Genomic DNA, 15,423 nt, shown 5'->3' with positions numbered 1-15,423 from the left:
ACTGAGGAACACAGAATTTGTCAAGACGCTGAGGCCTTTTCCTGTGAGCCACATTTTTGAATGTGCCAAGTGGGTAAGAACCAAGTTCTTGGTTATCCTTTGATTATTATGTTTGCTGGCTGTTTGATGATTTATGTAAATCTAGGACAGGTGCTTTGAGATATTTTAATGGTGTTGATGTATTGGTACTGGAAGAATTGAGGATCTGTCATACAATAGATCACAATAACACTCAACAGTCACCAATGACTTTTCAAAGGTTCTCTTGGGATTCCATCACTTTTGGCAAGAATAGTGTTACAAAAAGGTAGTGAGTGTTGAAGCATTTTATTTTTTCATCACTTATCAGGCAGAAGATTGTATAATTGGGTTTAAAATTGCTTCATCCAAACAATCATAAATATATTTTAAATATGGCCATTTCTAAAAAGTCAAGATTTTTTCATTTTTGGGAACTTTCCTTAAGTAAACATATGGTTTAAGGTTCAACGGCTCCTTAAAGTGGCGAGAACATTACAACACATCCTGCTAGAGAGGAACCCTATTTATGGGAAGATTTGCTTACGTCTATACTAAGGAAGGCTCATCTTCTCAGGGAGTTGTCTTTCTCACCAGTCAACACATTCAGTCATATAACCAGAATCTCATTTGCTAAAAATCTGTGATATAAAAGGTCTCATTTGCTGAAAATTACTTGCAGGCCCACGTATTCCTGAAAAAGGTTGTGACCTCCATAATATTACAGTTAAGACAAAAAACGTTTCCCATCCTTCTTTTGAAGAAGATCCAATTTTTTTTTTTAAGCTTTAGCGTATACTCTTTCAGAAAAGCAGCTTCACGCGGTAATGTAAATTTGTCCTGGAAAAAATATATTCATTCACTCTGAGCCTATACATGCTTCTTGCATGCTAGCTAAAAATCACATAAAACTTCTCAGAGGGAAACTTTGGCAGACTTCAACAGGGAAGTTTAGCTGCAGAACAAGGGCAAACTTTTTTTTTTTTTTCCTCTTTAGCAGAGAGAAAAATTGGCCTATCTCACAGGCAGTGTCAGAATATGGAAATGTTTACAAAATGCTCATTAGGAAAAGTGGGATTCTGAGATAGCAGCGAAATCTGGTGAGACGCTTCTAGTGTGGGAGATAAGGGAAGCAGGGATGCTGTAGGGACATGTTATCAAATTAGTGAAACCTGGCGTTTTTTAAAGGGAAGAAGAGAGAGAGGGAGGGAAAGAGAGAGCAAGGAGTGTGTATGTGTGAGAGAGAATGGTCACAAGTTTCAGATGAGTGTTTCCATACTTGTCAACTGCAGATGACAAAAGGACTGTCCTCTCAAGAGATTAAAACAGACACCCCGGACACCACTGGCAGCTAAGATTATTCCAGAGCAGAAGCAATCACTGAAAATGGATCCCATCGCTCTGCGGGTATACGTGGTCGTAGGTTTACTGGTGCATTGCGTATCGACTAGTCCCATCATGGGCTTGGAAGATGATTTGCCTTTATATGATGAAGTCCTTTCTGAGCAGGATGGGTTCGATTTCAACTCTTTGCTGGAAACTATGAAAGATGACTTCTTGAAAACCTTAAATCTTTCCGGGATCCCAGTGCAGGCACCTGTCAAAGTGGAGCCACCAGAGTACATGCTGGAACTCTACAACAAGTTTGCCATGGACAGAACAACAATGCCTTCAGCCAACATTGTACGCAGCTTCAAAAATGAAGGTAAGACATGGATAGAATCTACCTTGGAGTATTTTTTTTTTTTTTCGCCAATCGAAAAAATCTATTTCATCTAATATATTCTAAATTTACTGATTATTTGGTAGCCAAATGTAAGGTTTGAGAAATCCAGATCTATTTTTGAAATTCTGATTGAAATTGTTAAATGTTTTCTGCTCTGTTCCTCCTTGGCAACGAGGTCATTTCAGAAATGATTGCTTCTTGCTAGTTCTAAAATGTTTTTCTACATGAAGGCAGCCATGCACATCCACCGAGGAGCTTCTGAGATGATGCCATATGGCAATGTTTGGGCAAACTGTATGGAAAAGGGAAGAGGCAGATTAGTTAACTAGTCAGATCAGCAGACATCCCACGATCTCCTTTGACATTGGTTCTTTATAAAACAAGTTCCCTGAAGGCTTGACCACGTGTGTAGCTCATTCTTCATTCCAGTTCTGCTTTTTTCATGTACAGTTCTATAGGCAGAAATGCTTATAATACCACATTGTGCTTAGAAGAATACTATGGATTTCCATGCTGAAAACCAATTTAAATGTAGCATAATAAAATATATTTGATATCCAAACCAGGGGTATAAGTATCCTCAAGTAAGGTAGGTATGAATTCATATTCCACATTTATAATACCTATGTTATCAGCTTTACATACCCAAAAACATACATGATAGAAATCTTTGGAAAAATTGCAATTGAAGAGTTAACCTCAGTTGGCTTGTGCATGTGAGATTTCCTCTGAAGTTCCCGCTTCTCTAGAATAGAGACATGAAAGTAGAATATATCCAACCATTTCACAATTTATTTGTTCAGAAAAGCAAAACCTTCAAACTATCAGAGAATTTTATACAATAGTTCCAGCTGCTTCTCATCTCTTATATCAAGTCATCTCTCTCCAGGCTCATATAAAAGTCATTCTGTTGTGGGAAAGGCCTCACCTAAACTTCTTGCTTGAGGTTACAGTTGGGTATTTGGAATACAATATTTTTTTGGAAACGGTTTGACTTATGAAAGTTTGCAAATGAAGCGTTCTTAAACTAAACAACTATACACATCAATTTTAAGACATAGGTATTGCATTTATCATAAGGCTTTTCTCTCAAAGATGTTGTTCTGGATCAGAAATATAGGGTTGTATTTAGTTTCCTCAGAAACAGCATCATTCTTATCTACTGGCTGTGCCTGGTATTACAGCTAAGCATCATGAATAGTATAAAAACTTACATTTCAAAAACAGCCCATCGAACATACTGTTGCTATCTTGTGGGTTAAAATAAATGTTTTCTTAATCTAGTAAATCCTTTAAAAGCTTAGAATTTCCTAAGTTTGGTTGGCATCAAAATGAAAGGAAACTTAACAATCATATAATTGTGATGGGCCCTGATCCATAGGCCCCTCAGCTACATAAAACAACACGACTATTATAAATGGTACATAATCTTTGGGCTACTATAGTACAGATTTTGTATTGGGGCCCAAAAGCTTCAAATTATTGATTCTTCTGATAAGTATTTTTTCTTGGGCCCCTGTCTTTCTTGGCGTTTATTCACTTTGAGGTCATTTTTTTTACACAAGTTGAGGTTTTAGTACTAGAATGTAGGACCATCCCGAAAAGGTACACCTTGTCGCTGGTGGGATGGCTTTTACTCTTTTTGGGATGAAAACAGTGTTTACTAAGTACCATATTTTATTTATGTGCTTTCTTGCTTTCTATTTACTTACAGCAAGGTATATGTTCATTTTGTTTCTATCTTAGGTTCTGTTTTTTAAGTTTTTTGCAGCATTTTGCATGTATTTTCTATAGACAGTGCAACTTGTTATCTTAGCTGAAATACATATGCAAGTACAACATTTCTGCCTATGGTGTATACAAGGATATAATTTTTATTATAATATTTCCAAATTATATAGGAATTGTTTTCTATTCATTTCAGAAGCTGCAGTAAAAAAAAAAGGAAATCATTTCTATAAATGTTCAGCGAGCTGTGCAAATAATAGAAATTGCTAATAAGGGTGTTTTACGGAAGGACTAGTGGGTGGTATACTTTTGATAGGTGCTGTCAGAATACATATCAACGTACAACCTTAAATATGCACTTGAGGGTTGTTACATATTAACCCTAGAGCCATAATCCTTTTGAACACAAAGGGTGTTTTTACAGAGTCAGATTGGCTTTTCCCCAGAATAAATCTGTAAGTGTATGATATACAAACAGGACGTCTGTCTTTAATTATGGTTCAACTTCTCTTGATCCCTAGCGGGCCATACTTTCTGAAAAAGTACAGTACACTCGATAAATATTTTACATGGCGATCATACATCCATTTCTCATTAAAGCAATTATTTTCTTTGTTGACCCAAAACGTTAAAGTTCTTTAATTGCCCAGACAATGGCGTAAGACCATGGTGGTTAATGACTGTTGCCTTTTATCTGGATTGTGCATGTAATCCAAGCCTAGGAAAATTCATGGCTATTCTATATTGCACACTATAAGAATATCTAGAAACTTCTACTTTCCCCAAATGTTCCACATTCTGTTTACAGAACTGAAATTGGGAATTTTAATATTGTATTGTTAGCCGTCACACATCACTGGTGTCCCTATGGATGTTAAGGGTTGTCAGTGAATAATAAACTGGATTTTATGTGCATGTTTCAGGGCCGAGTACTGTCAAATCCAGGCTTTCTACTTCTGACACATTCCATTTTTTTTTGCAGCTCATTAGTATTTGTTATATTGGATTTGGGGAAAGTGCTGCAATCGTCACACTGTATTCCCCAGGAGTACTTTCTAAGAGTAAAAGAACATTCTGTTGGATTGTGAGGTTCGCTGTATCAACCATAGTCTTGTTTATAGAGAATTGGCACATGAAGTGTGTAGTTGGATGAAATACAGTCTGGAAACCTATCACTAGAGGATGAAATCTTGTCTGTTCCCATTACAGAGGCTGTCCATCCTAATCATTGTGAGTCCCTCTAAAGGACAGTGATTACCTTCTAGGATATCATTCCAATGCTGTTAGTTAGGTGCAACCATTGACTGATACATTTTTAGAACCTTACTGGAAAATCTGATCATTCTGGACAATCTATTTTATATCATATTTTCTTGTTTTGTTATTTTTTAAGAATTACCTTAAATATAATTTAACCAAATATGTCCAGAAAGTCTTGTTGTAAGCAAGATTTCAAAGTTTTACCGATCATTTAGTATTTTCAGCACTTGTAGTTTTCAAAGTCCATTGTGACCAGTGAATTCTAATCTAATGCAGCCTGACTCAGTAGGAAAAAGTGTAAAACTAGCCTCTCCTAAGACTGAATGACACATCTCATAAAATAAACTTGCCCATAATGTTTTGACTCAGCAAGTGGAAACTGTAACTATGTGCAAGTAACTAATGGTTTCTGAGACTCTTCCATAGCCACAGACAGTGTTGGACAGGTGTGTCAAGGGCCCCTAAGTAACCAACTCCAGGGCCCCTTTTTTCGACTATATGCAAATATGACATTATTCTAAATCACAAATTTATACACTGCTCAAAAAATAAAGGGAGCACTAAAATCCCACATCCTAGATATCACTGAGTGAAACATTCCAGTTGTAAATCTTTGTTCATTACATAGTGGAATGCATTGAAAACAATAAAACATAAACATGATCAATGTAATCAAAATTAATATCCCATTGAGGTCTGGATTTGGAATGATACTCAAAATCAAAGTGGAAAATCAAATTACAGGCTGATCCAGCTTCAGTGGAAATGCCTCAAAACAAGGAAATGGTGCTCAGTAGTGTGTGTGGCCCCCATGTGCCTGTATGACCTCCCTACAATGCCTGGGCATTCTCCTGATGAGGTGGCAATTGTTGTCCTGAGGGATCTCCTCCCAGACCTGGATTAAAGCATCATTCAACTCCTGGACAGTCTGTGGTGCAACGTGATATCCCAGATGTATTCAGGTCTGGGGAATGAGCCCGCAATGTCATTTTGCAGGGCTCTGGCACTGTTCCTCCTTGCACAAAGCACCTTTCCTGCTGCTTGGCTGTTGACCTCTTATGGCCCCCTCCACATCTCCTGGTGTACTGGCATGTCTCCTGGTATCTGCTCCTTGCTCTGGACACTGTGCTGAAAGACACAGCTACCCTTCTTGCCACAGTTCACAACTGATGTGCCATCCTGAATGAGCTGCAGTATCTGAGCAACTTCTGTGAGTTGTAGACACCACCTCATGCTACTGTACATTACTTCTAGTGGTGAGAGGAGTGACAAAATGCAAAAATGACCAAAACAACAGCCAAAAAGGATGAGAACAGAGAAATAGTCTGTGGTCCCCCCCTGCAGAACCACTCCTTTATAAGGGTTGTCTTGCTAATTGCCTATCTTCTTCACCTGCTGTATTGTTCCATTTGCACAACAGCAGGAGAAATTGATTCAAAACTGGACAGGTTGATTTCACAGAAGTGTGGTTGACTTGGAGTTACAATGTGTTGTTTAAGTGTACGCTTTATTTTTTTCAGCAGTGTATAACAATTAACTGTGTAGATTGTTAAATGAATAAGATGTTGCCTTTGTCTGTACATAATGATTCAAGTATATTGTGCCAAGTACAGCTCATATAAGAAAGTGGTGGCCCACTCTTCCACAGGGACCCATCAGAGGATTCTCCTGTTCTCTTGTGGGTGACTCCATGCCTGGCCACATGAATACAAAGAGTATCTTAATTCAATAGTAGATTTATATACACCATTGACCAAACTTGTGGTAAGCTCGGCAGGGCCTCCCACCAGGTCCAAAAACAATGTAGAAACTCAGAAAAGCCAAGTCACCAAGGCAGCAGGTTCTTGATAAAAGCTTGATGTTTATTCCATATTAGTTAAAATAAAATCATAACAGGCATAATTGGCATTTCACAAGCCTAAAAAATCAAAGCTGTATTGGTGCCTTGGCTTTTTTGAATTTCTACATATAAAGAGTGTCTCTTAGTTTTTTAGATGGCCATGGAATAAACAAGTCCTTTTCCCCTGATTTTGGCAAAGACAGTTGGCTATCTATTTTTTGAGCAGTTGGGCATCCTGACTTTCCCAGCAAATGACATTAAAGAAAAAAAGGTAAAGGAGGATCAGGCATGTGGCATTTCAAAACCAGATTCTTTTACTCTTAGGGATGGAAAGACAATGCCTGAGATGTTGGCAAGTGTCTTACTCCTCTCTTCAAATTAAAATCACATGCATGTTCAGTTGAACCGACAGTGCATGTGTATTGGGAGCTCAACATACAGCTACTGTATTAAGCTGTATGGTCTCCTCAAAGGTAAATGCACATAGCAGTCATCATTTGGGCCAAAGTAGCCAGTTTGCACTTTTTATACATATCTATTTGATTCATGAAAGCTTGTTTGGTTTTAAATTATGTTGACCTGCAAAAGTAGTGCAGACAGTACTAAGTTTCCTCTACTTGTAATTTTCATTCAGTGAAACAAATGAAACAATCAATGTAGCAACTTAGCATCACAGGGATATTCTAATCTCATACATATATAGCATATGCACAGAATATACACAGAAGTACACTAGATTTAGGTCTCACCTTTTTGTGGGACCCACATTTAATGTATACAGTGGATATCAAAATGCCAACGCTTAGTTAAGATCACCAAATGAACACCATACCCACAGTGAAGCATGTTGGAAGCAGCATTATGCTTTGTGGCTGTTTTTCATCAGCTGGAACTGGAGCTTTAGTTGTGGTGAAAGGAATTACTGTATATACAGTTCCAAATATCAATCAATTTTGTAACAAAACCTTCAGGTCTCCAGTATCTAGAAAAAGAAAAAAATAACCTATTTTTTATTAGAAGCAGAAACACTTTTTCTCATAGACTGCTATGGACAGTAAATAGTGGCAGTGGCACCACATGGACAAGAGATTGGGGTCCCAAATCATAAAGACTGGTGTTTTGTACACCAGTCTTCAAGAGAGTGTTGGTGTAACTTGGTCTAAATTCATTTAGCAGTGTGCGCTTCATAATTACTTTGGAGCATCTTTTCGGGGTTTTTTTGTGTGCCAGAATAAGACTAGTTACTCCAGTCAAGCACTGGAATACATTTTTTTTCATAATTTGCACCACTTTTGTGGCATAAATTTGAGGGCAATGCTCATCTATGTTCCCTCTTAGCAAAGTTTCACCCATTTTTCAAAATGTTTCTGGAGCTGCAAGGGACTGTGGTAAAAATGGCAAAAGTTGCAAAATTTTTGTACAACTACAAATTCTGCACAAAACTGTATGATGAATCTTTCTCTTATCTCCCAGATAAACTTAGAAATAGGGGTCAGTGATTTGATATGTTGCTATTGCATGATGAAATATCATCACAATTTTGTAAGTAATTTTTACAGAATATGATATTGATATTTCAGATTTACCTGTGAATGTTTATTGGTAATCTATCAGTAAAATCTCCCTGTTCATCCAAACCACATACAGTATATGGGCATGCAGATCATTCAGGCTTAACCCCTTAACATCTTTATATTTTTATCTGTTGCTGCATTACTGAGAAACCAGCATTTAAATTCATGTGCAAATATGGCCTTAGGTGCTCTGGGCATGACAGATCACTTGTCAAGCTTTGGCCTCCCAAGGTTGTTTCCCCACTTAGCATCAGCCTCTTCACCGTGATTGGTATCTGCCTGCGTAATGTCAGGTGCCAGGCAAGAATATCAGGTAGTGAGCTATTCATCAAGATAAAGAGGCTAGTGCTGGGTAAGAAAACAACTTCAGGAGGCAGAGTCTCCAGAAGTGCTCTATCGCACCCAGAGCACTTAAAGCCAATTTTTCTATATGGATTAAAATTTTGGGAATGCTGCAACCAATAGAAGACATAAAGGTGTTGATGGAATTACATTTCTAAGACCTTCATGTTCATATATGCAGTTTGGGGGGATTTGATCTTACTGATAGAGTCTCTTCAGGGTGTTTTACAAAACCATGATGATAATATTGCATCAGATTTACCTGTGAGTTTATCAAGTCTTTTACCGCATTTTACATTGATATTACCTCAAGCATTATAAGACCTCAATTCGCAGTAGAATAAAGTTGTCCAAATCCACCAACATCAGCGAGAATGGCCAACAGTCTAAATATGTATTAGGGCCTCCCAGAGAAGGATCTGTCCTGTTGGTTCAATGTTCAATCCTTTTGTTCGGTGCTGAGATTATCCGCTATCAGAGAACATACGAACCTTTGGCAGAGCTAAGCAGGGAGGGAGCCCAGAGAGATTCTTGTCGGCTGAATTACAGTTTGGCCAACAGCTATGTACTATGTTTGGGGCAATGAGAGAATATGGCGGTGATATGCTGAGACTCACATTTATTATCAGGTGTATGTCAGAATATGATGGTGATATTTTCCAAGATTTACCTCAGATTATGTCAGGATTATGTTCAAAAATGACAGGGATATCACTTCAGATTTATTTGAAGTTATATCAGTTTTTTTTACATAATATGATGGTGACATTACCTCAGATTTACCTGCCAGTATATTAGATATGTTACCACTTCCACATCAACCTGAAGAACCCCCTGCTTGATTCAGCAATGACTCAAACCGTCCATACGGCAGCTGACAATACTCTTTCCCCATAAACATGTTTTAGTCATAAACCCCTTCCTCCGGTTTACAGTAATAGCGCTGATGTGTGACCATTTCTACAAACTTCCAAACAATAACCACACCGGGCCCCTCTTTTTCCAGCTCACGACCTGATTGTGATTAAAACTTCATTAGTGGGTCATTTGCTCTTCAGAGTTTTATATGAACTTTCATCTGTTGTAATTAACAAAGACAGTCTCATTGCCCATAATCTCTGATTGCAGTTTGTGCGTTTTGCAGAGATAACTTTTGTTTCTTGTTATGTGGTAACAAGTTAATATAATTAATTACGATAAAACCAAGTATGTGGTCTGTTATCATAATGTGATCATCTCCAACACTATTTAATGTTTTTATGGGGTCTTTTTTTTTTACTTTCTGGCCTCGTATGTATAGGTCTTCCTTAGCATAGCAACTCACTTAAACTGTTGGCATCGCTCAGATAAAAATGACAAAAAATTAGAACTGATGGCTGAGGATAAATGACTAAATTACATGCATGGTGTATTGGGAGCCCCATATGATGCTAAGGTACCATGGAAATAGGGACACTGCTCTGTCTGCCTTTTCTAGCTGCTTCCTAGGTTGCATTTATAGGTAGTCTTATCAAATGTTTAGGCTGTATTCCAGTAGATGGATGCTTTGAACAATTTTAGCCATAGCATTGCTCTAGCAAGAGGCTATGACCCACGTGAATGTGTAAATGAACGCCGTGCAAAATATAGTTTCTGAAAGTGATGGTTTCCTGGAAGTTTTGGTAGGCTACGGCAATGCCCATGGCCCATGAGCTTTTCCATCTCTTCCGGGAGACTGGAAATCTTCCAGATGTTCTTGTAGAAGTGACAACTGACAAGCATGTTTTATCTGCACACAGGTCCCTCTCTCTTTGGGCTATGGAGCATAAATAGATGAGTATAAGGTATTGGTGAGACTTTCTGTCCTACAAAGATGCGTACTTGAGTTGATCGGGATAATCATCTGACCTCTTTAAGTCAGGACGAAGGCATCTGCAAAAGAGGGGATGTGCATCGTTTTATGAGAACTCTCACCACTATGGACATCTCCTGAAAAAAATTGCATTTGGATTATGTCCATTTCCATTTATATCAGTTCAAGATAATGGCCTGATTGCTCTAACAAAGGAAATATTATTCAACTAAGCGCAAATTTAGCAACCAACAAACAATTTAAAGGGAACCTGTCAGGAGGATTTTATATCTAATGGCATGTATGTAGAGGGGCTTTCATGTTGAATAAATCTATACCTGGATTGTAGAAAGCCATTTTGTTGTTTCTGAGAAATCCAGAGTTGAAATCATATGCAAATGAGACAAGTGTTCTGGGGTGGGACAATGCACTTGCAACTCTAAGCCCTTCCTTTCTTTTCTCCACTCACCGCCTGTCTCTTCTGTCTTAACGACAGGTCACTGTGGAACATTGCACTTGTAGCTCTTCTATTTTCCATTTTCCCCACCCGCTGCCTTTCTCTTGTATCAAAATGACAGGTATCTGTGGGACATTGCGCTTGCAGCTCTCCTTTTCCCCTCCCGCAGCCTGTCTCTTTTATCTTAATGACAGGTCACTGTGGAACATTGCACTTGCAGCTCTTCCGTTCTCCATTTTCCCCTCCCGCTGCCTGTCTCTTGTGTCTAAAGGACAGGTCACTCTTGTTTCAGATACCTGTCTCCTTTGAACTGTCAGTCATACCTAGGAGGCAGGCAGCGGGTGGACAATAAGGATGGACAGCAGGAATGCTGCAAGGGCAATGTCCCAAACCTGGGGCACTTGCGGCTCACTTGCATACAATTTTAATCCTGGATTTCTCAGAAACCAGAAAAACTAATTTCTACAATCAAGCTATGGATATAATCAGCATGAAAACGCTTGTACGTTCATGCCATTAATTTGAGGTGTAAAATCTTCATAACAGGTTCCCTTAAATGTGTCTTTAAATTGCTTAACTATTTTTTATGCTTCTAAATACAACTTCCTTCCAAATCTCTGAAGTATGATTTTGGAGGCTTTGTATATAGACATCATAGTTTCTTCTCAATAATTTCCTGCTTATGGAAATCATGTTGAACTAAGAGATAAAGGTCTAATTCACAAGATGTGTTATTTGTTAACGAATGCACGATCTACGGCAGAATGTCAGTTCTGCAGATGCTTTAATCTAAGGCACACCACCATATGTTGTAAATACATACGTTCTCCTGCTTCAAACAAGTGTGTGAAAATTCAGCACACAAGTTCCCAGGCAGGAAAGGTGCTAACAGCACGGGACCGACCCAGAGGCAGTGAGAGCAGACACTATGCAGACCTATCTTTTCAGATGGACTATTTCAGGGCACCTGTTCTTAGCAACTGCAAGGGTAGAAAGGGTGAAAGGGATTTTTGTAGGATGGTCATCGTAGATGGAAATCTTTTATAGTCAGACACACTTTTGTATCGTATCACCTCAATGATTTATAACATGCTTATTTTTATTTCGTGCTCGATTGAATATTACATATATATCTAGCTTGTTGCAGATTGGCTCAGAATTGGGCAGATCTGATGAACAATCTGAATAGGTTAGGCTGTTTGACCAGTTCTTTTAATACATTTAATCAAGTTTTAATAGAAGTTAAAATTATCATGCCACTAAATCTGAAGTTAAACTATTTTTTTCCAATATGCACTAAGTAGTATTTATACAATCTATGATTCATAATGCTGAAAGCTAAACGTAAGAAAAATAGTTTCTTGTGGTAGGCAAAACATACAGGTGCATTCTAGTATGCTGTAAAAGAGGTCTTTATCTTGGTGGTAGAACTTAATATGGGGAAAATCTGGCGACAGGTCCCATTCAGTCACTGCTTTAACAAGAATGAAGAAATTAAGTTCTAAAAAGGCTGCATAACTAACTTAATAGTCTGGGTGGTGTTACATCAATGATAAGTCACATCTACTTGTTCTTAGTACACCCACTTCTCTTTAATTGATGTCTTGGCACGTAAACTCAACGCTAGTCCCACCCAACAGGATGTCAACTGATCAAAAGTAGTCACTGGCTGCTGCACCATAGCCCACGTGACTATTGAGCATTTTACCTGGGCCATTTCAGATAGTAAAATATGACAATATGACCATAGAACCATAGTTTTTCTCAACCGTAGCCCATTGTTGAGGGTCATTTATAGTCATGGTTAGATATGCACCGATCAGGCATCACATTAAAACTGCTGACAGATGTTCTGATTATTACTTTGACAATGACACCTGTCAAGGGGTAAAATATATTAGACACAGGAATAATTAGTACTTGGAAGGATCTGAGCAACTTTAACTAGGGTCAAATTGTAAGGGTTAGATGATTGGGTCATAGAGTTTCTACCATGGCAGGTCTTTAGGGTTTTCCCAATTAGCAATGGTCCAAAGATGTTATTTATATGATACATTAAGGATGAAGAGGAGAGGATAGTCAGCTCACCGTGAAAACAATTGCAGCAAGACTAGCTGGTAGACTTACGCAGAGCCACCCTGGGACGGGCTGAATAGAAAAGCAGAGAAAAAGGAATTCCAGCATGGCATAAGGCATGTGAAAAATAAAATCCACGCTTTAATGGGTACTTTAAAACAGTGGCAGTTCCTCCAGTAACATAACTTCTTACGCGTATTGGCTTTCAAAGCCCTATTCTTGGTTACTAAAGTACCCAATAAATCATGGATTTTATCTTTCACACACTTGCTGCACATTTTGACTTTCAAAGCCTTAGTCTTGGTTACTAAAGTACCCAATACACCGTGGATTTTATTTTTCACACAGCTGCTGTGCATTTCGTTTTTCAAAACCCTACCCTTGGTTACCAAAGTACCTAATAAAGTGTGGATTTTATCTTTCACACACCTGCTGCGCATTTCGGCTTTCAAAGGCTTACTCTTGGTTACCAAGAGTTAGGCTTTGAACGCTGAAACGCGTAGGTCGTTATGCTAATGGAGGACCTGCCACTGTTTTAAAGTACCCAATAAATTGTGGATTTTATCTTTCCCATACCTGCTGCATCACTGGAATTCCTTTTTCCCTTATTTACATGATGATTACTTGATAACTTGAGTTCTGCTTACACTATATTTTGGCTTTGATTCTAATATATATTTATCTTTTAAACAGAGTTTTCCATGCCGTACAGCGATGTCCCAGAGGTGAAGAAATACCCTCTATTCTTCAATGTGTCTATTCCTCAACACGAAGCAATAGTAATGGCTGAGCTTAAGCTGTACATATTGGTTCCAAGAGACAGGGTGCCATATGATGGAGTGAGCCGAAAAATTACTGTTTATGAAATATGCAGTGATGATCAAGGAGAAAGGAAGGTGGTGGAACTGGCCTCTAGGCTGGTATATAAAACAGTGAGCGAATGGGAAATGTTTGACATCACTGAGGGTGTGCTTCGTTGGAGTAGATCAGAATTCACCACTCGAATGCTGGAGATTCACTTACAAAACCCAGACATTGATCTGGAAGATTCTGTGGATGCAAAACTGGACATAGATGTGCGACCAGAAACCAAGCACGAACCCTTGCTTGTTGTTTTTTCGGATGATCAAAGCAGCGAAAGGAAAGAAGAAAAGGAGGAACTGAATGAAATGATAAGTCATGAACAGGAAGTAGGCCAAGAGAATTTAGAATTTGGGGGAAAAGGTAACATGCCAAGTGAGGAGTCCCTTTTGCAGATGAGATCCAACATCATATATGATGCCAGTTCTCGTATTCGAAGAAATGCAAAGGGCAATGCTTGCAGGAAGACCTCACTTTACATCAATTTTAAGGATATTGGCTGGGATTCGTGGATCATTGCCCCAGCAGGCTATGAAGCTTATGAGTGCCGAGGTGTTTGCTCCTATCCATTAACTGAAAATGTCACGCCAACCAAACACGCCATTGTGCAAACTCTGGTCCATATGAAAAACTCACAAAAGGCTTCTAAAGCTTGCTGTGTGGCAACAAAACTGGATCCTATATCCATCCTCTATCTGGATGCAGGAGTAGTTACTTACAAGTTCAAATACGAGGGCATGGTAGTGTCAGAATGTGGGTGCAGATAGTAGACTATGGAAGGAGGTGGCTTCTTGTAAATTTGTACATTTTGTATTTCATTATTTAAAGAGTTTATTTAAGATTGTGTGTACAGTTAATATATGTTTCTAAAGGGCTACTAGGAAATGCAAAGCCTCCACTTGGTCCCCTTCAGCTGTAAGGTGTCCTTGTGATCCAGAGTAACCCTGGTTCTGTAAATTTGACACTGCTGATAACTTCATCTCTAAATGGGACTTAACTGTAAAATTTTTGCCAAGGACGCAATATGTCACTTTGAAACTGATAAGCAGAATTATTTGTATATCTTGTTGTGCTGTTTTTGCTGGCATGGTTCATAGGAGTCCAGCAACAGGAACTGAGTCATAATCATTTTGGATTCCCCAATGATTTCTCCCCTAACTAGATAATAAACTTAGCCTCTAACGTACAGGTCAGTATGAAAGTTTATCTCAACCAAAGGAATCAAGAGTCACACAATAAAATTACTATGATATAAGATATACAGTACGGTATATATAATGTCAGCGTTTATAAAAAATGCATTATCTCTGCAATGTTGTGTAATGGAGATATAGTGATTATGTATGCATCCCATTTAAAAAATGTATTTTCATCTTTAAAGGTGTTGTCTGGGACTTCTGAATTGATGGTCTATCATTAGGATGGGTCATCAAAATCTGTTCAGTGGGGTGTGACTTCCGGCACCCCCGCTGATTGCTTGCTCCTGGCACCGCCAGCAGCTTGATGTGCTCAGTTGTGGAGCTGCACAGCTGTATGGTGGTCATGGCTTGGTACTGCACTTCTGCCCACTATTTGAATCAATAGAGGTGGGATATACATTACCCGACTGCTGACACTATGCAGTTTACAGAGCTGGGTAATTCTGCTCCACAACTAAACTCATCCACTTCCCGCCGGCACTGCGAACAGCTGAACATCAGGGATGTCCAA

The 15,423-nt window shown here is 38.7% G+C and overlaps 1 protein-coding gene across 1 annotated transcript; it reads left to right on the top strand.

The window, feature by feature from the left end:
* The first annotated feature begins 615 nt into the window (after positions 1 to 615).
* BMP10 (bone morphogenetic protein 10) lies at positions 616 to 15,167 on the top strand. Its single transcript, XM_077260851.1, has 2 exons — positions 616 to 1,723; positions 13,546 to 15,167. Exons 1-2 carry the CDS (start codon positions 1,405 to 1,407, stop codon positions 14,478 to 14,480), a joined length of 1,254 nt encoding a protein of 417 aa, XP_077116966.1. The 5' UTR covers positions 616 to 1,404; the 3' UTR covers positions 14,481 to 15,167.
* The last annotated feature ends 256 nt before the right edge of the window (positions 15,168 to 15,423 follow it).

The sequence above is a fragment of the Ranitomeya variabilis genome, chromosome 5 (genome assembly GCF_051348905.1).
Source record: "Ranitomeya variabilis isolate aRanVar5 chromosome 5, aRanVar5.hap1, whole genome shotgun sequence".
NCBI lineage: Eukaryota > Metazoa > Chordata > Amphibia > Anura > Dendrobatidae > Ranitomeya > Ranitomeya variabilis.
This window is presented reverse-complemented; position numbering and strand designations above follow the sequence as displayed.

Bases quoted from the DNA above. Each gene is read 5' to 3' on its own strand.
- BMP10 (XM_077260851.1), top strand. From the start codon at position 1,405: ATGGATCCCATCGCTCTGCGGGTATACGTGGTCGTAGGTTTACTGGTG. The intron at 1,724-13,545 runs GTAAGACATGGA...TCTTTTAAACAG, and splicing joins ACGCAGCTTCAAAAATGAAG to AGTTTTCCATGCCGTACAGC.